Raw genomic sequence first — 20,400 nt, forward strand, 5'->3', positions numbered from 1 at the left:
AGCTATCAGTCAATTATCAAATAGGGCTTATGTTAATTACCAAATGTATTTAATGTAGTAATATATATTAGATTATAATACATTTACGACTGAAATGATAGTGTTATTCATAATGTTTTAAATTCAAATTTTATTATAAAATATAAAATAATAAAATATCTTCAAATATTTTTAAAGTAAATATAAATAAGATAACTCATCCAGAAATTATTGCATTTAAAATAACAAATGATAATGTTAGCATAAGAAAAAAAAACTCTTAATATTGCCAGGTGGCTATTATATGATGGATAGGGTCCAGTACATTTTAAGGCTACAATTACTGCAAATTATGGAAAACCGTGTTTAAGTTAATTATTTTTTTCCCTCTATTTTCGTTGTATCCGCATAGAAGCCTAATAAAACTCGAGATTAAGGGTTGGTTTACATGAGCGGTAAGGTATAGTGCGATGCGTTTAGTTTATATTTTTTATCTCACGTTATCGTGTCATTATAGTATTTAATCTCAACGTCACTGCTATTTTTACATTAATCACAAATAAACACGCCGTTCATCTGAACTCGTCAATCAAATTGAATCTTTAGATATCATATTCAATATATGTCACTTGACATAGAAAATTGTCTTTTTGATTCATACAAACTCCATAAAGAAAAAACAATACGAATAACATTTAGCTAAAATAAATAATATTATGTATGGTTAATAAAAATGTTCAAACATATTCAAAAATAAATGAAAATATGATAGATTGATACTTTCTTTACTTTTATTCGTGGATTAAAAATACTGATAATTCAATATTAAAACAACAATTTGAATTAACAAATCATTTTTTGCTATACAATATTGTTGGGTGGGATAAGTTCTCACTTTAACAAAAACTTTAACTACTACCCTATATAAGTCAAGGCTAAATAAACCATGTTTTATCAAAAGACTAATTTATCGTAAACATAAATATTATCGATTAATAATAAACAAAATTGGATTATCATGTACAATTATATGTGTGAGTTTCAAAATCTCTTCATATGTTGATGTCATACGTAAATTTTAGTCCAAATTAACCGGCTTTGTTTAAATTTGTTCTTAGTCCATTTGTACTGGACACTATGCCATATGCGTATATAAGCAAAACACGAAGTAATAGAATTTCAACAAATAAGGTTTAGGGATGGGACCAAACATGCCAAAGTATTGGCCTATAAACAAGGGTTAGGTTTATAGTAAATATATCAATTTTTACAAGTTACCCCACAATGAATTAACATATAATTGAATAAAAATTGATGTAAATTTCATGATCCTTTATAGAAAAATTGACTTTTATCAACTTTGAAAGGCCAGAAATATATTTATCATTCAGTGTACTGTTCGCAGCTGGTTTTGCTTAACAGGGTGGGTTTTGTCTTTAAGTTGTTAGTTTTGCATTTGCATACAAGGGGCATTGAAATAGCAAATGCCCCCCCAATCATGTATACATTATAAATTTATTATATGTTTATAAAAAGAATTGATGTCCCTCAAACAAAATTTTAAAATTTTCTCGATTCTGAATTTAGTTATGACTTGATTATAGCATACTATAAGTTTAGGAATGACAATAGGATGTGTTTCCTGAAATATTCATATCTCGAGTTAGATATTAATTTACTTAACCTAAAAATCAAAGATATACCTGATTTTTAGCCCGACTTGATATATCACATCTTTTAAATTTTAAATATTTTCATCACAATGGAAGAATATTTGTTAATTTTTTATTAATTCTTTTCTAGGTATATTAGAGTAAATATTAATATATTTTTATATATACTCAATGTTTATTTTACGGTTTATATTTGGAGTTTGTTTTCAACTCTCCTTCTCAATAATATCATCTTCAACGCTAAAACTTTTATTTTCTCATAAAAATGAAATCTACCTTACCACTTTACTCAATATTTATTTGTCATTATCGCATATTTTAAACTAATATTATATAAGAGTATTTGGGTAATTTACATAGGAGGAGATTAGATGGGTTTTTTCCGAAACTCGATTCAATCTCAATATGTCCAGTCCCACCTTGACACTTAATTTCAAAAAAAAATGTTTAATACTAACAAATCGAGTTATGTGGAAGTGGATCGAATGTTTTTTCAATCCCTACCACACACACACTCTCTCCCTACTCCCGAGGAAAAAAGTGAAGAAATTTCATGGTAAAGCTCCATAATTTCAATTTTAACATTTCAAGACAAGTTGGTGGCTGGTGGATCCAAAATCCACCCAAATAGGATCCAATTAAAACAAAAATAGTAAAATACAGCTCCCATAATCCAGTGGGTCTAACATGTGACTTGGCTATCCACGTGTCAGAAACCCACATCATGTGTATCATCCCAACCAATGTCTTCCACGTGGCTTGACCACTAGCAGCCAATTAAAAAAAAAGCAGATTAATTACCTTCCTCAGAAAAAAAAACCAGCTCTCTCTCTCTCTCTAATATGGGCCCCAAAATCAACAACTAGGATGGGTCCCACACATTTCTAAGAGTTTCGTTGTCGTCCGTTTATGTCTGGTTTTTTTTTTTTTTGGCTTATAAAAACCAGCTTCAACTCCTCCATGTCTCACTCACATACATTCCCTTCACTCTTCCTCTCTTCCATATATTTTCCCTTCATTTTTCCTTGTTTTTCACGAATCTTTGGGTTCTTCTTTTTTTGTTGTTTCAGTTCCTTAATCTTTGGGTTTCAAAGAAAAAAAAAGCAGAGTACTCTGTAAATTCCTCTGGTTGGAATTTTGAACTCTCTCCTCTTACATTAACATTAACAACCAAACACTTGTTGGGTTTTGAGTTTCTTTTAATTACCTTAATTTCCAAAAATGGGTAAGTTCGGGTTTTTTTTTTTTTTTTTTGGTGGTGGGGAGTGGGAAAACAAAAAACAAAACATGTGTGCTTCGGTTTTTAAGGTATCTTACCTTTACTAAAAATGTTTTGAATGTTGGGTTTGTACTTATTTATTGCAGTGAGTTTCATTGAAGAAAGACCAAAGAACATCGCCGCCGGTCAAAACATGGTCTCTGATCCAAAATCAGCACAGAAACCACCGGCACCACCTGGTTTTATATCCATTTCCAGAAAGAAATTGCTTCAAAACCTTGAAATCAATGCCGGAGCTAGAGTTAATTCATGGGTCGATTCCATGAGAGCTTCTTCTCCAACTCATATGAAATCAGCACCGTCCATTGCTGATGATCAAGGTTCCTGGAATGTAAGTTCAAATGGGTTTTCTTTTTCTTTTCTTTTCTTTTCTTTTCTTTTCTTTTTCCTTTTATAAAGATTCTGATTTTCTTTTTCCTTTTTGGATTAAATTGTTCAGCTAAACCATCCATCAGCACTAGATATGTTCGAACAGATAATCGATGCATCAAAAGGGAAACAAATCGTAATGTTTCTTGATTACGATGGCACTCTTTCACCAATCGTAGCCGATCCAGATCGGGCTTTCATGTCTAAGAAGGTTAGCTGTTTGTTAATATGACGAGTGACTACTTTCCCTGTGCTGTTTTTAGCATTGATTTCCCTTTTTTTTTTTTTGTATTACACCAGATGAGAAAGACAGTGAGAAAGCTAGCCAAATGTTTCCCTACAGCTATAGTGAGTGGCAGATGCAGGGACAAGGTGTATAATTTTGTCAAATTAGCTGAGCTATACTATGCTGGAAGCCATGGCATGGACATTAAAGGCCCTGAAAAAGGTTCCAAATCTAACAAAGTGAGTCAAGTCGTACACGTTATTGCATGAACCAATTGCGTTAAACTGGAAACCAACCACATTTTTTTGACCTTGCTTTGTTACTCTTACAGGATACTGAATCTGTTCTTTTCCAACCAGCTAGTGAATTTCTTCCCATGATTGATGAGGTTTATAAACAGTTGGTTGAAACTACAAAATCAACACCAGGTGCTAAAGTGGAGAACAACAAGTTTTGTCTCTCAGTACACTTCCGTTGTGTTGATGAAAAGGTAATAAAAGAAAAACAGCAAATCACAAATCATCGAACTTTATTACCAGTACCACCATCTGATTGTTTGCTGTGTTTTAAAATACAGAAATGGAGTGAATTGGCACAACAAGTGAAGTCTGTTTTAAAAGACTACCCCAAGCTTCGGCTAACTCAAGGCCGAAAGGTGAGCCATTTGGAGTTAACCGAGTACAAGTTCATACACGTCTATCAATGAATTACGAAACTGATATCTTATATTTGTTTTTCGTAACATGCAGGTTTTGGAAATCCGTCCTACAATCAAATGGGACAAAGGGAAAGCCCTTGAATTTTTGTTAGAATCTCTTGGTAAGTTCTCCATTCTTTCTCTACTTTAAAAAGTTGTCCAAATTATTATTTTTTATTACACGTTCTTTGATCCTGAAAATCGTGTGCACTTCGTGTCTGCGTGTTCATATTACTTAATCATATTTCTAAATCCATAAAGTTTTTAAAGTAAACAGCAGCCATGGCAAGAAGGCATTACTTTATTAAAAATTTGGTAATGGTAGGAAAATAGAACACAATAACATGATATTCTCTGATCACTAATAAATATTTTAGTCACTACTTATTGTTGTGAACGTGTTTTTGTGTTATAGGATTTGCTAACTGTACCGATGTCTTTCCCGTTTATATCGGAGATGATCGGACCGATGAAGATGCATTCAAGGTATACAATGAATAAGCACTTTTTTTTCCTATGAAACCCAGTGGATATTTTAGGTTAATACGTCTGATTTCCATTTTTAGATATTGAGGGACAGAGGCCAAGGTTTTGGTATTCTTGTATCCAAGTTCCCCAAGGACACTAATGCATCCTATTCATTACAAGAACCAGATGAGGTAAGCTCTGAATTATTGTAATAACACGAGTTTTAGTTCAGTTGGTTTTTGATCAACTCATTTTTCTTTTGGATATTTTTATAGGTCATGGACTTTTTACGACGTCTGGTTGAATGGAAAGAATTATCTCTAAGAACTCAGTCGAGAATGTAGAAGAAAATAAGACAGTGGAAGTAAATATTTGTGCACCCTAGCAAAGAAATTGTAAAGGGGGGTGTGAGATTAAAGTAGTAAAATTATTGTTTTAAGATGAGAGAAATGATTATAAAAGCTTTGTACATCTTTGTAACTAGTTGGGGTACAAAGGGTCAAGTCTTGTAGCTTCATAACTTGTCTATTAATGCATAGGAAAGCAATGGTTTCGGATTAATGTTACATATGTGTATTTGTTTAATACGAGTATATTTCTATTTTTAGATTTAAATAATATAATTGGATAGTTTAGAATTTAATATCAAATGAAAATCAATAATTTAACTAACATGGACAAAAGAGATTTTATCACATAAACACAAATTGGTATGTTAATAAATATATTTTAAATAGTCAACTGTTAATCGGTAAAAGACTCGAGTTGGTTTGAAGTTTTGGTTGACATCCATTTATCTACGAATTTAGTTGATGTTAATTAATGTTCTTTTAAGGGAAAAAAACTCAAAAGAGAGAGCTTATGTGTGGGATTCATTTTAATTTGTCGACGATATATTTACTTAGTTGGCCCCATTGCTGTTGTAATAATTTGGAGTTCGTGAGTTTAAGCAAGATTAAGTGTGTTATATCCTCCAATTTAGCGGTTTTGGGTTTAGGAGTAGTTTTCAAATAATATACAAAATTGGTTAAATTATGTTTTGGTCCCTCTACTTTACCCCAATTTGGGATTTTGTCCCTATAATTTTATTTTCTATTTTATAATATCATTAGTTAACCCAAGTCAACAGAATGAGTTAGGAGTAGTATTTTTAAGGAAAAAAACCACGTCAGAATCTTAACTGAAATAGTTAACTATTTGGATTAACTATTAACATTGTAAAAGTAGATGCATCAAATTACATTAAATTAAAGTATAGGGTCCAAATTAAAATTTGAGCATAATAGAAGGACAAAACTAATATATCAAAAATTGAAATCTAAATTAATGTAATATTATCTCTAAAAAATGGAATTAATGTTAAAGTCACAAAATTATGATATATAATCAATGATGGTAAAGATAAATACCAAGTAAAGTAGGAATGGAGTGAGGAAAAATCAATGCCTTGAAATAGCAAAAATTCCATTTTGGCTTCTTTAGGGAATGGAGAAAAAGCTTATCATCTTTTGAGGGATCAAAGAACATAGTGTATGTATAATTTAGTTGCCTTTTTATATTCCTCCATTATTGATCTTATGCAAAATTGAAAAACCCTCATATAATTGCCCATTTCTTTGGGTCTTCATATCTGTTTCTAGTATTTTTTTTATTCAACAAAATACAAAGCTTACGAATCTATAACTCTGCGTACACCTTAACTATTTTATGTCGGATAATTTATGGTTTTGGTTTTTTATAAGGTTAGCTCTTTATTTTTTTTCAAAAACAAAGATAATTAAGATTCTTTATTTCGTAATTTTTTATTACTTTTATTTTTTTATAATTTTTCATGATTTTAAATATACAATAATATATTTTGCCACGTGGCGTAATCTTGGTGTTCCATGTGGCAGAAACAACCCTAAAACGGCTTAGCTTAGGGGCTCAATTGAGTGCAAAAATGGTATAGGGTTTAATTGATTTTTTGGAAAAATTTAGGAGTTTTAAAGACCCTTTAGCCTTTTTTGTAATGTTATTAGTTAGCCTAAATACTCAATAATGCTAATATGATGGGGTGAAGCTAGAGATTTAATATTGAGGGCAAAATTAAATTGTAAATTTTTTAAGGGGTTAAAACATAAATTTTACTATTTTATTAGCTATAACTTTACAAATTTCAATGTCCTAAAGGGTAACCATACCAAACTAGGGGGGCAAGGCATGTGTCATGCCAAACGCTCTAAAGAAGTAGAGTGGTGCACTAATCCCACATTAGAATGGAAAGGAAGAGTCCTCAAATATATAAACGGTGCGTTGTACATTTCATCATACGTGCCTTGTGACACCTACTTTTCCTTAGTATTACCCTTACTAATGCGGATTAGAAGAAAAAAAACTCTTTTTGGTTCATCCCAAGGTATGGGTTTTTTTAAGGATACAATGATATTTACTCCTTAAACTTGTCAACTTTTTTCAACTTAATCTCTATTTTTTTTTTGTCCACATTAATCCTCGAAACTTGGCAGTTCTTCTCAATTTAGCCATTGAACTTGGATTTCCTTAAGGTATGATGACATGACACTTTAAGATTGTTATAATGACATGGAACTTTAAGATTGTGCCATGTCTAGTGGTGGAGCCAAAGGGCTGGCAAGGGCTTCGGCCCCTCTAAAATGGAAAAAAAATTCATTTAAGCCCCTTTATAGTTTACAAAATTTTAAATTAGTAATGGTAATATTGCACTTTGCCCCCCAAATGATAAAAGTTTAATTTAACTCTTTAAAAATTATAAAGACACAGCCATTAAAATAATAAAATTGCACTTTTTACTATCGTAAAAGTATACCACTTAGTTTCAGACTCCCCCAAAAAAAGTTTTGGCTTCGCCCTTGGCCATGTCATCTCTTTTCCAAGATTAATATGGACCAAAAATAAGTTTAGGAACCTAAGTGAGAAAAGCTGCCAAGTTCAAGGGCTAAACGTTACTTTATCCTTTTTTATTATTATTAGAATAAGTACTTTTAAAAATAATTCACATCATCATTTTAATTGAGATAAACTTTTTGAGGTCAAAATATCATAGAGGCCTTTGTACTAAGAGTCGAACTGCATTTTGCCCCCTCTACTAAAAATGTGGACAAATTAATCCATGTACGTTAGATCAAAGAGCAAACTAATCATTTGTTAAAAATTCAACCAAATCTACCATTAAAAACTGGTTCATATATGTTAGCATGAGGTAAATGTGGCACGCCACATATAATTGTCTAGTTATTTCGTCAGACACACCAATTTTTAATAGTCAAAATGGATGAATTTTTTAATAGAAAGGAGTAGTTTGCTGTTTGATCTAACATATAGGGACTAGTTTGTCTATTTTTTTTACTGAAGGGGGTTAAATGAAATCTGAGTCTTAGTACTAGGGAGGTATAGGGACCCCCCCAATACTTTTACCACTTTTTGATGAAAGACTAAAACTTAAGTTTGAGCATAATATAAGGATCAAAATCGAAAATTAACTTGTTTATGCTTCTTCTTTTTTTCTTTTTGAAGATTTTATGACCGAATTTTAGTAAATTTACTTATCCACAGACCGAATCCACATTATAAAATCAGATATAAATGGATATGTAAATTTGTTTCCCATAAGTTTTTCAAGAATTTTGACATTCTCTTTTTAACCCAAAATTATCACTAATTTTAACTGAATAAAATCTCGATACTCAAATTCCAACATGTAGGTAAAGATGCTTCAATGCCCTCCCATTATATGATGCTAGCAAAGAATTAAAAATTAAAAATAATAAATTTAATCTTTAATATTTATAGATTTTATCAATTTGATCCTTTTCCTAGTTAAATTTGACCTTTAGTTTTTTTGTTTTAAAAAAAAAGTAGATTTGACAATCAACCTTTTAAAAGAGTCAAATTGATTTTTTAATGGAAATATTAACTACAATATTAAATTTTTAAACATGACCACCGGATGGCAATTCATATGTATTTCATGTTTTTCTTTAATTTTTATCTACGTTTTTATTTTTTTTGTTTTTGTTTTATTTTTAAATATTTTTATCATTTTAAATTATTTGTTGATGTAAATAATATTTTAGTCAATATTTCCGTTAAAGAAAAAACGAAAATTGGTTTGTACCTTAGAAATGGAACAGTAATATTGGAGATAAGATGATGGATCAAGGCATTTATGATTGGATGAAGGAAGATTTGGCCCCATTTTGGGTCAGATAACTGTTTTATTTTTTTATTTTTATTTTTACTTAAAATTGTATATCTGCTGAGTCAAAAGGATAACTGGATAAGTTATCAGATAAATATTGGAAAAAATAGAAAAAAATAAAAGCTTTCCTCCTTTAACAACATGTGCATGCTTCACACCTTACCAAAAGCACAATTTTCTTTGTTATTTTTAATTTACATTTTAAATCAAATAATAATAATTAGTTCGAGTGATACTATATTTGTAAGTACTTGACCTACTTCCGATTCAAATCTCGTATACATAGATAATTTACATAATTAATGTTAAGCATTTTATTAATATTTCTCTCGTAAACTTTACAAGTTGTATCTCTTTCAATTTAAACATTTCCCTTCACTATACCACCAAAAGGAATTAATTGAAAGGACAGCTGCCCCCCAATGTTCTACAATGTGTTATAGAGCCTCTTGCCTTGGTTTTCAAAGATGAAGGGTAGAATAAATCCTTTATATGATGTTGGGTTTAGGATTTTGAAAGGGAAACAAACCCCACACACTAAAGTTGAAGGGGGGAATCTTTGGTTGAAAGAGGAGTTGGAATCCACTTAAGAGGCCTTTGTTTTCATATGCAAATAATAATAATAGAACACACATACATGCATGCATGCATGCACTTCCCTGCACACATACTGATATTTTGGCACAGCTAGCTAGCTGTGGGACATTAACATGGGTTCCAAAAGGTTTCTTTGGCAACTTCGGCTCTTTCGTACGTGGAAAGGTGGAGTCCATTCACATTAGTGCTGCCTTAACTGAATTCAAACCAAGTCTTGGTAAACCCTCAATTATTGGCAGTTGTAGGAAAAGGAGAACACCTTTCCTACATCAAAATTTGGATTAATATATCATTTGCTACATGAATTTAGTTTTAATGTTTAATTTGGTATTTGAATTTAATTTCAATATTCAATTTGATATTCAGATCAAATGTCATCATGTGACCCAATGAAATTAGTATGATACATTGCTTTAGTAAAATTAAAAACATAGGTGCTTAATTGAGATAAAAAAACTCGAGTATCAAATTGAACATTAAAGTAAAACTTGGGTATTTAATTAGGACAAAATAAATCTAGTATCAAATTAAAAAACTTATATACCAAAGTGAACATTGAAACTAAAATTACATACCAAATTAAACATTAAAACTAAATTTAAGTATCAAATAATATATTAACCCTAAAAATTATTTAACCCATATCTAATTTTTATTATGTGTAAATCATGCATGAATTCTAAGTAAATATTTTATTATGATTTAATGTTCAAAATATGTAGACCCTATTCACTGTGATTGAAATATTGTTTGGTAAGCCCTCAATTATTGGCAGTTGCAAGAAAAGGAGGACCCTTTTCTATGTTATGATAAATTGGGTTAATATATAATTTGGTATCTGACCTTAGTTTTAATGTCCAATTTGATACTTGATTTTTTTTATTCTAATTTGGTACTTGAGTTTAGCTTTAATGTTTCAATTTGATAGAATATCATCATGTGGCCCAATGAAAGTACGAGATGTGTGCTTTAGTAAAAAATATAGATATGTAATTAGGACAAAAAACTAAAGTATCAAATTGAACATTAAAGCTAAACTCAAGTACTTAAATTGGGACAAAAAACTCAAGTATCAAATTGAAAAAAAAAAATTTCAGGTACTAAAGTGAACATTGAAGCCAAACTCAGGTATCAATTTGGAAAAATATAAGCTTTTTTTTTATCGATAATAAAAATATAAGGTTGAAACATTAATAGGTGAACTACATACAAGGTCACTAAATTATTAGTAAGTTTACGTTTTGGTCACTCAACTTCAACAAAGTTACAAAATGGTCACTGAACTATTCTAAAGTTTTCATTTAAGTCATTACACTATTTGAAAGTTTTTATTCAAGTAATTGGTTTGTTAAACTTTTTTTTTTAAAAAGTCCAGCTAGCAAGCTCCAAGCACAATTTGAATATTGTTATGGTGGATATTAGTACCCATCGACAAGTAGAACATATATTAGATCCAAATTGATCTAATGGAAAGTGTTAAATATTAGAAAAGAAAGTTGCTTGGATGTTGCTTTGTAGATTTGTGATGTTCAAAATTGTTTCATGGAAAAAAAAAACTAAACTAATCTATAGTAGAGAAAGGGAAAGAGCGTTTTCAATTGATGTAGACGGTGCCAAAAAAGGCGGCCATATAACTATGATTTTAACAATAAATGAAAAATATTGAATAGTTCGATAAGTGACCAAAACATAAATTTACTAATATTTTAACGACATTAAATGTAGTTTTACCCAAAATTAATTTGGATAAAAACAAAAGCTAGTTCAACCCATTTTAATTACATAATACGTATATATATAAAAAAAGAGTATCTAATAATATTTGAAAGCACTAAAATATATAATATAAATTTTAAAATTAATAAATATTAAAAATAATGCTTTTTATTTTTATTTTTAAAATATATAAATTGACCTCAATATGCTTATGCTATCCATTTACAAACTTAAAAAATTTGGATAAAATTTAGAAGCCTAATTTTCATCTAAAACCAAACCCATGATGGTCAGGCCCAAATTGTGATGGGCTCTTAAATGAAATTAGTGCTACATTTTCTCCTACTTATTTAATTCTAATGTAAAATATTTTAATATATGCTAAATAACGAAAATTTAGCTTTTCCTGAGGTCTTGAATGTGAACCACATTTGCCAAATTAATATCTTGTGTAATTTTCTTCAAAAACTAAAATAAATTATTGTTAATTTATTTTTCTTGAGACCATATTTTAGTTTTGTTCCATATTTTCGATCTATGGATATTGAAAGTCAAACAGGTCTGAAAATAAATTTTTAAATTCGAGGTTGAATTGAGTTGGAATAAACTCTCTAGTACTATTTTTTTCTTTTAAAAACACAAACTCGATAACTTATTTAAAAGATATGGAGGAGTTCTTTTCTATTGATGTTCATATTGTATATCTCATCCTATTGCATGGCATGGTATCAAACACCTCAAATATCCCAAATATAATCAATACCAATGTACTAATTACAAGGGAGAAAAAGAAAAATAAAAACTATTACATGCTTAAAACTTAAAGAAGAAAAAGGAAGAATGAAGAAGGTATAATCATAATATCCGATCAATTTGAGATTCGAATATTCAAATCATATCTCGGGTTGCGACCTCCTTTATAAACAAAATATAAAATAATGCATAGCCGGGTTTGTTGTCACAACTTTTTTTTTCTTGCCCCAAATAAAAAAAAAAAAGTTTGAAAGTACAAATCCTTTAATGACATTTAAAATATATAGTATATAAAGGGAAAAAAAAAGAGGGTTTTTTTTTTTTTGTGCATGGAGCGATCTGGTCTTTGGCCGTACCTAAATGCAAAATATTGTAACAAAGTTAGTACATAAACAGAAATATGAAATGTGTTGAACCCACTTATGGTATGAAATTTATAAAATTTTTCATTACAGTAACATTAATTAGTTTACCTTTTTGGTATCGATGTTTTTTGTTTTTAAGACAATTTGGTCTTACAATTTTGGGACAGAATTTTGGTTCCTTGCGCCATCGTGCTCACCCTAAAAGCACAGTTGACCGTCATGTCTTTTTTCCAAAGCTTTAAGAACCAAACGTTAAACACCAATGGTGATTCGAGTTTGAGTTTCAAAGAGATTTGACGTTTTGTTTTCTTGTCGCTGATGCTTTTCTGGACATTAGGGGGAACAGCTTTGGTTTTCAAGGCACGGATTTTGATGGCGAAAATGCTCGAATCGTCCCCGGGTTTTTGTTCGAGACCGGGAAAATCGCCGAAGCCTAGGTTTTTAGTCCAGAAAGTTAGGGTGGCACCGTCTTCATCGGATTTATAATGGATACCCATTTTTTCATTAGGGTTCTTAGCTTTCAACGTGACATCATACGTAGGTGGACTGCCTTGTTTTTGTTGTTTAACGTGGAGTTTAGAAACGGTGAAATTAGGAGCTTTAGGGGTGAAAATGAAGTAAACAGCCGCTATAGCACCGCTGACGAGAACACCAATGACAAGCAACACAATGGCGATGCAAATCAAGTACCTAGAGCATTTCCCTTTGGATTTTTTGCCTTTATTCTTAGCAGCTTCACGGTGACGTTCGACGATACCAGCGTTTTCAGGTGGCGGTACTCGGTAAATTTGGTCCTTAGGGACTTGAACAACGTAGGTAGCTAAAGGATGGCCTGGAGGGGGAGGTAAATTCATGAGGCGATTGTTGTGGGGGGTGGTGGGGGCATGGGGTGTCGACGACAGCAACCGAGGGTCCCCGGCGGAAGACGCGACGACCCGCTCATCCTCCATGGGAGAGATGGGGTGCGAAAGAAATGGGAGGGTGACAAAGGTGGAAAAAGATAAAAGGGAAAAGAGGAGTAATTTTTAGGGCTTGCATGGGAGGTTTGCTTGTTTCTATGAAGTTGAGTGGTTGGTTTTGCGTTGAGATTGAACGGAGGTTTGTATTTGGTAAAGACAACTCATTATTTTTTTCTTTCTTTTTTTGGTATTTTTTTCAAATATCAAATATCAAATTCTATTCAATTTAGTTTTACATTTAGGTCCTAAAAAATAGGGTTCTGTTTTTGGTGTTGTGATCTTTGGGTTACACATTGCATTTTTTGTACTAAATATTCTCCTTTTATCTATACCTCAACTTATATTATATATATTTAGGGATGAGAAGTTATATAAAATAATGTTCATCTTATCAATTGAATAATGCAACTAGGATTTGAGTTAAAGTTAATTTTAGTGTCTTTTGGGTTATTTTGAATTTTGATTATTTTAATTAATAATTTTGGGATTTAGTTAATTCAGAGGTTCGAATTTTTTGGATTAAGTTATCTTGAGTTCAAATCATTTTATACTTGGATGATTTGAGAATGAGGCTTAAAGTTTTCATGTTTGAACCATTTTTCATGTTCAAGTTAGTTTGAGTTTGGGTCAATTCGAATTTGAGTGAAATAGATTCAGGTTACTGACTTTTTATAGTTAAATATTGAATTTTATCATATTTGAGTTGGAATTGATCGGATTGGATCTTCAAATTAGGTTTATAATTTATAGGTCTATAATAATGGGTGTTTGATTTAAGAAGTGATTTTTTTTAAGAAAAATACTTAAATTAACAGGAACCATAAACAACAATCACACATAATAACACAAACAATAAATAAAAGCGTACAAATTAATTCACAAATGGCATTATTTGCAAAAAGAGCCCAATAGAAGAGAAAGGCAAACTAACAATAATTAAAACACTGAAAAAAGATGCACCACATAGATATAAAAAAAAAGAGGCTATAATTATATCATATCCCACCATTATCAAAGCAACTTAACGACAAACACCGATTAATCAATTAACTATTGCTAGAAGTCTCTAAAAAACCTCAACCTATCCCTTATAATCTCTGATCCCAACAATATTCACTAAGAGAGAATTACATATACCCTTGTCATTAGTAACAATGTCTATAGCCCTTAGCATTCTCTAAGAAGGGGCACCAACCTCTAGTAAATTAGTTACTTATAAATGCTTTCAAAATATTATTAAAAAAATTTTATTGATGGTTTATCATTTCATAAAATTAATTAAAATTACGTGATATAAAAAATGATATTTAATTAATAATTTATTAATAAGAAATATATTTAAAAATGTTTTAAAAAAGAAAGTTAATAAAATCTGTTATCTTTTTTGCTCCCTAAACCTCCAATTTTGCACAATCCTCCTTTTGATCTTTTCAAAGACCCCCTTCTCTCCCTAAGGACACTCTATATCACATATTCATGTTTTATAATCACATATAAAAATAACATTTGACAAATTTAAAGTTGAATCCTAATTATTAGGATCTATATCACTATTCTTAAATTACAATCTAATTTATGCTATATATATTCATAAATTGCATATTTGTAAGAACTTTCAAAAGTAAAAAGCATATTTATACAAAAAAAAAAAGCTTTCAAAAGTACCAATGGCGACCCCAAAGCAGCTGATATTGCCTTTCTTCTTCCTCCTCTCCTTATCCTCCATTGCTCTTTCCGTAAGTATCCCTCAACGCCTCCACCATTGCTACTGTTACTCCGTTATCTCCGTCGCATCTACATCTCTAACTTCTCTTTTTTGTGCATGTAGGAAGGCGAAGATTGCGTTTACACGATCTATATAAGAACCGGAACCATCATCAAAGGTGGAACCAACTCCATCATCAGCTTGAAACTCTATGATGCCAAAGGTGAATACGTCGAGATTGAAAACCTAGAAGCGTGGGGAGGGTTAATGGGGGAGGGGCACGACTATTACGAACGTGGAAACTTGGATATTTTCGCAGGCAGAGGACGTTGTTTGGCCTCGCCTGTATGTGCCATGAACTTAACATCAGACGGTACGGGTCCTCAGCACGGATGGTACTGTAATTATGTGGAAGTCACCATGACTGGCATCCATACCCCTTGTAGCCAACAGATGTTCGCAGTGGAGCAATGGTTGGCATTCGATACTTTACCTTTCGACCTCACCGCCATTAGGAACTATTGTTCGGCTGAGCTTCGCACCAATCAACAAAATTCTCAGGAGGTGCCTAGTAGATCAAGCACCTGATGAGGGCTGTTGATTAGTGGGGATTATGGTCTCTTAATCATATCATCAGCTACAGTTTCGTCATTTTACGGGAATTTTTTTTTTAATTTAGATTAAATTAAGGTTCACATGACATGACATACATATGTGTGTCTGTGAGTTAAAATTTGTTCTTGTTGGAAACTGGAAACAGAGACGTCATTCTTTTGTTCTTTACATCAGTTTTTCTCTTATCAAACAGACACTTAGCCTCACACAATAGCAACACTCAGGAAAAGGAAATTAAACCAAGGATCACCAGCTTGTCAGCCAAATTCTCAACATCTTTAAATCTTCTTATGATTTCGAATTCAATTCCGCCAATCAAGTTCATGAACTACATCCTATTCATATTCAAAATTTGAATTGTCCTATGAGAAAATCGAGCTATTCCGGAGAAAATCGTAGGGTAAGGGTTGGTGCCAACAGTTTTTGTGCTACTCAAGCATTAACTTGGTGTTTCTTCAATTCCTTCAATATTTCCTTTGATAGTTGTTCAGCATTGTACTCTACTCCAAAGCATCTTACAACCTTCATTTTCGGGTTTATCAAATACCTGAAGTATTTAAAACCAAGTTGCATCGGGTTCTTGAGTTAAATATATATTTAAAATAAAATGAGAAAAGGGATTTCTAAGTGTTAATGTTTGGTACGTACATGCTGTGAGAAGACTCGACGAGGTAATCATCTCCTTCTTCTTCAACCTTCTTGAAATAAACACGATATTCTTGTGCCATTTGCCTTACAGCACTAACAGGTCCTCCCAATCCCACTATTCTTGGATCAAACTCTGCACTTTGAATGTAAAATTGCTCAATACATGTAATTTAAGCACAAGTAGGTTATTATCATCATGCATTCAGTTACAAGTTGTACGAACCTTTGAGGTAAGCCCGGAGTTGCGCTGGAGTATCACGCTGAGGATCTATTGTCACGAATACAGGTAAAACCTTCAAATTCTCTTTCGATTCTTGAACCAAATAAAACGCAGAATGTTAAAGACTAATATTATGAGTCTAACAGATATATATAACTAAATCTTTGTCGAAGGGTTATACCTAATGTATCTATAGCCTTTGCCATTATCCGAACTTGATCAGGTCCGATATCAGGAGACGATGTATAGCCAAAGTACAAGAGAACCCAGTTTCCAAGAAAGTCCTGTTCATTAACAATCTGATTTTCCGAATTAACCAAAGTGAATGGGCCGCCAATAATTGGAGCTGCTGCAGTATCACTACCGGTATAGCTGTCCTTGCCTGCCGAACATAAACAAAGAAGCATGTTAAAGATAGGACTAGTCATGCTTATAGAGAGTCCTTTCTACATCAGCAATACGACTAAATACCAAAAATTACATACAAATTTTGGATGGATCTTTAAAACACAAATTGATGCAAGCAAAAGATTATTTTTGAATTATGTAAAGACAAATCACTTCAAGTAAATGAAGATATACATGCATGTATTTTGCAACACACCCTAATAAGAACCAAACAATAGACTATCTATGAACAAATTTAGTAACGCACACCGTGTCAGTTGTTGATTTATCGACTCCAAAGGTTTTTGCAACCTTTGACCTCAAGTTCATTCTTATAGACAGATTTAAGGTATCCCACAACTGGACACTTATTCCGTACTATTCATCATGTACGGCCACAAACAATATAATACATAGAGACAACTTCTAATGCCCAATTTCTCATAGTAGTGATATGTCACGAACTCGTCCATGAGACAGATAAAATGGAAGAGCTACACTAAAGAATTTCCTTACCACGAAATTCCAAAGTCATGGGACAAACATAGTAATTCAAAAGAAACTTCCGAAAGCGTCAAATGGACCTACGATGACAGCATTTTGGTTCAATTAGCCTCTCTTTTAGTCAACCTCCCTCACCTATTAACCATTTAAGAAAGTATCGTAAAACAAACAAATGCCATAAAGCTGTTTGAAGACCTCCTATTGGGGCCTTTCTTAGAAAACTAGTAACACAATGCTACACAAACGGAAAAAAATCTTGTTACATTTTAGTACGAGCATAAACAAAGAAGCACAATAACAAAAATAAGTAAGTTGAATCAAAACTGGTTGGCAGAAGCTTCCCAACAATTTCGAGCACATGTATTTAAGCACAACTGCAGAAGAAGTCATCTGAACCATACATATGAAACTCATGATCAACCAACCATTAGCTCAAGCAAATCATTGCCTGTCTCATCAAATCACATAGTTTTGCTTTGGAAAAATACCAACCATAAACAAATTATGAAACTTCATTACATGAAAGAACAGAAAATGCGGAGTTTGTACATATCCGAAAAACCTAGTTCCCATCTCCTGGTCAATAACAACAATAGAAGATAAACATGTACCTATTTTAACTGCTCTTCGCTCGTCATTATAATGCAGAAAAGCTAGCAATCCACCAAATCCTAGTATAATAGGTGGCTGCAAAAAATAAGGATCCACATAACCGTTAGCTACATGTTCCTACTTTCTATTATCCAACAAAAAAGTTCATATACAAACAAGCAATCGCGAATAGGCTAATGCAGCATACAATAATATAAGCACCCGACGAGCGAGAAGCCTGTGTTTCAACATTCACAACAGGATGACCAGTTGGCTTTTTGTAATAATTGTTCTTTGCTGATTTGGTATAGCCACAAGATTGAATTCTCTTAGATGAACCAAACCTACATATCCATATAAACATTAGAACCTACAGCTTCAACAATTATACTAAGCATTGTTTCATACTGCCTAAAAGACTAAACCTATAAACAGAATGCTTCACATATAACGAAAAAAGTTCAAATGATAATTACAGCAAAAACCCAAATCACCATTCATGGTCAAAATACATGAAATATATACAAAAATACTCATTGAAGAACAATTCTAGCATTAAAACCATTAAAAAGGAACTCACAAACTCGGGACTAATACCAATTTAAACTAACATTCGACTAAAAAACAATATCGCATATCATGGATTGAACGAAATTCTAGAATGTCACTTAAAAAGAAAACTCAAGAGCATAAAGATCATAACTTTCTCCCTTTTTTGTTCTTTTTTTTTTTGTTTGCATATACAATGTCGAAAATGAAAACCCATTTTTATTCTAACATCAAAAAGGAAGAGAGAAAAAAGAAAAAGAAAAAGAAAAAGAGATTAGAGTGTGACCTTGGAAGAAGATTGGAAGCATGGGCGAAGCGGTGCTTGGCGGAAAAGAAAATGAAGCGGGAAATGGGCATATTAATGAATTTTAGGCAAGTATTTAAGAGAAATTACTATTCGGAGCAAAAGCCCATTTGTGATTCCTTCGTATTTATGCTTGTGCAGGCAAAATATGAAGAAGCACAATAGAAGGAAGGCAGGGCAGCAGCTTCTTCTCTAGTTGAAACATGCCCAGAGACCAAGTTTATATTTTAATAAAATAAATGCATTTACTATTTACTCAGCTCTTTTAAATTAGAATTCTTTATCATTATACTTAAATTAAAATCCTAATAAAATAATTAATTAATTAAATTTTTAATCGAAAATTACAATTAATTGAATCATTAAATAAAACCTAGCGATGAAGAGAGAAAATTGGTTGATATAATTGATTTTTGAGCCAATTGATTCAATTCTTTATTCTGAATTGGTATCCAAATTGATTATATGTCTAATCAATCGATCTAATTCGATTCTAAAAACAATGTTTATTTTGGACTAATACCCCAACCCATTCTTGATATGATTGACGGATCTAATCCAGTTCTAAAAACAATGACATTAAGCAATAAAATATAGTAGTAATCAAGTTCAATTCAAAGTTTTAACTATTTTGCTAATTAATTTCAAGCTAGTGATACGATATGTGTAACTAAAAAGCAATTAGTGGTTGAATTGGTTAGGCCATCAATTAATTGATCCAATCGGTCCGTCCAGTTCAATTAAATAAATCATTAAAATTTCATAAAATTAAAAAATTAAAAATCCGAATCAATGTATTCATACCAGTTTCCAAATCAATTAGTTCAACACCCTTTCTTCAAAACAATACCAGTCCAATTCCCAATTCAACCGGTCAATTTGATCTTGGTTCAAACAACTTTGCTAAAAGGGCCTTCAAAAGTAACATATATTTTAAATTGTCATTGTTTTAATTAATATATTTTAAATTCATCCTAAATTTCAAAATATTTGAATTGCCAAAATCATGTCACTAGCTCAGTGACAAACTTGTGTAGGTTTCAAGTTAATTAGTATGAGGTCCAGGGTTTGATCCATATGTTTATAAACACTTTCCCCCTGCTCCTTTGTATTATAATTGTTCACTTGTATAAAAAAAATTTCTAGAGTATCAAATATTTATTAATCAAGTTTTTTTTTTATCATTTTAGATGTCATCTTGAGCGTTAAATACTATCACGAATATGACATTGTTGAGAAATGTGCTCATATTGTAGTAAATATGTAATTATTTTCTATATATTTGAACGATAAATAAAGTTAATTTCATATTTCACTATTATGTCATTTGTATTTATGTCTTTTATATTTTACATGCATAGCGAAATTGTAACAAGCAAATATTAGCTCATTGATTATCTAAGTTGAAACTGAATATAAGTGGCATTGCAAGAACGTTTACATTGCGAGAAAGACAACTTACTTCAGTAGATAATCTAAATAAGTTCGTAGTCCCGTAAAAGAATTGAAGTGAACATTTGATTCAAATACCAAGAAAGATTATTATGTCGTCTACAATTCTAATTGGGGAGATGGTT

General features: G+C 31.5%; 4 protein-coding genes across 4 annotated transcripts; 2 read left to right on the forward strand and 2 right to left on the reverse strand.

Annotated features, from left to right (window-relative positions):
* The first annotated feature begins 2,610 nt into the window (after positions 1 to 2,610).
* LOC105787758 (probable trehalose-phosphate phosphatase J) lies at positions 2,611 to 5,257 on the forward strand. Its single transcript, XM_012614317.2, has 10 exons — positions 2,611 to 2,877; positions 3,018 to 3,262; positions 3,371 to 3,511; positions 3,601 to 3,765; positions 3,858 to 4,016; positions 4,104 to 4,181; positions 4,276 to 4,345; positions 4,639 to 4,709; positions 4,790 to 4,882; positions 4,967 to 5,257. Exons 1-10 carry the CDS (start codon positions 2,874 to 2,876, stop codon positions 5,033 to 5,035), a joined length of 1,095 nt encoding a protein of 364 aa, XP_012469771.1. The 5' UTR covers positions 2,611 to 2,873; the 3' UTR covers positions 5,036 to 5,257.
* Positions 5,258 to 12,268: 7,011 nt separating this feature from the next.
* LOC105787759 (NDR1/HIN1-like protein 13) lies at positions 12,269 to 13,416 on the reverse strand. The gene is made up of 2 exons (XM_012614318.2): positions 12,450 to 13,416; positions 12,269 to 12,332 (listed from the first exon to the last, which is right to left on the reverse strand). Exon 1 carries the CDS (start codon positions 13,289 to 13,291, stop codon positions 12,476 to 12,478), a length of 816 nt encoding a protein of 271 aa, XP_012469772.1. The 5' UTR covers positions 13,292 to 13,416; the 3' UTR covers positions 12,269 to 12,332; positions 12,450 to 12,475.
* Positions 13,417 to 14,967: 1,551 nt separating this feature from the next.
* Positions 14,968 to 15,788, forward strand: LOC105787762 (PLAT domain-containing protein 3). Its single transcript, XM_012614320.2, has 2 exons — positions 14,968 to 15,036; positions 15,129 to 15,788. Exons 1-2 carry the CDS (start codon positions 14,968 to 14,970, stop codon positions 15,591 to 15,593), a joined length of 534 nt encoding a protein of 177 aa, XP_012469774.1. The 3' UTR covers positions 15,594 to 15,788.
* An 86-nt stretch (positions 15,789 to 15,874) lies between these two features.
* On the reverse strand, positions 15,875 to 19,036 carry LOC105787760 (protein SCO1 homolog 2, mitochondrial). The gene is made up of 7 exons (XM_012614319.2): positions 18,806 to 19,036; positions 18,179 to 18,314; positions 17,991 to 18,066; positions 16,670 to 16,870; positions 16,492 to 16,581; positions 16,269 to 16,401; positions 15,875 to 16,167 (listed from the first exon to the last, which is right to left on the reverse strand). Exons 1-7 carry the CDS (start codon positions 18,874 to 18,876, stop codon positions 16,053 to 16,055), a joined length of 822 nt encoding a protein of 273 aa, XP_012469773.1. The 5' UTR covers positions 18,877 to 19,036; the 3' UTR covers positions 15,875 to 16,052.
* Positions 19,037 to 20,400: the final 1,364 nt, after the last annotated feature.

This window comes from Gossypium raimondii, chromosome 2 (genome assembly GCF_025698545.1).
Source record: "Gossypium raimondii isolate GPD5lz chromosome 2, ASM2569854v1, whole genome shotgun sequence".
Lineage (NCBI taxonomy): Eukaryota > Viridiplantae > Streptophyta > Magnoliopsida > Malvales > Malvaceae > Gossypium > Gossypium raimondii.

Bases quoted from the DNA above. Each gene is read 5' to 3' on its own strand.
- LOC105787758 (XM_012614317.2), top strand. The intron at 3,263-3,370 runs GTAAGTTCAAAT...TAAATTGTTCAG, and splicing joins ATGATCAAGGTTCCTGGAAT to CTAAACCATCCATCAGCACT. The intron at 4,710-4,789 runs GTATACAATGAA...TTCCATTTTTAG, and splicing joins CCGATGAAGATGCATTCAAG to ATATTGAGGGACAGAGGCCA.
- LOC105787759 (XM_012614318.2), bottom strand. From the start codon at position 13,291: ATGGAGGATGAGCGGGTCGTCGCGTCTTCCGCCGGGGACCCTCGGTTG.
- LOC105787762 (XM_012614320.2), top strand. From the start codon at position 14,968: ATGGCGACCCCAAAGCAGCTGATATTGCCTTTCTTCTTCCTCCTCTCC. The intron at 15,037-15,128 runs GTAAGTATCCCT...TTGTGCATGTAG, and splicing joins TATCCTCCATTGCTCTTTCC to GAAGGCGAAGATTGCGTTTA.
- LOC105787760 (XM_012614319.2), bottom strand. From the start codon at position 18,876: ATGCCCATTTCCCGCTTCATTTTCTTTTCCGCCAAGCACCGCTTCGCC. The intron at 18,067-18,178 runs GTATGCTGCATT...TATTTTTTGCAG, and splicing joins CGTCGGGTGCTTATATTATT to CCACCTATTATACTAGGATT. The intron at 16,582-16,669 runs GTATAACCCTTC...ATTTGGTTCAAG, and splicing joins AAAGGCTATAGATACATTAG to AATCGAAAGAGAATTTGAAG.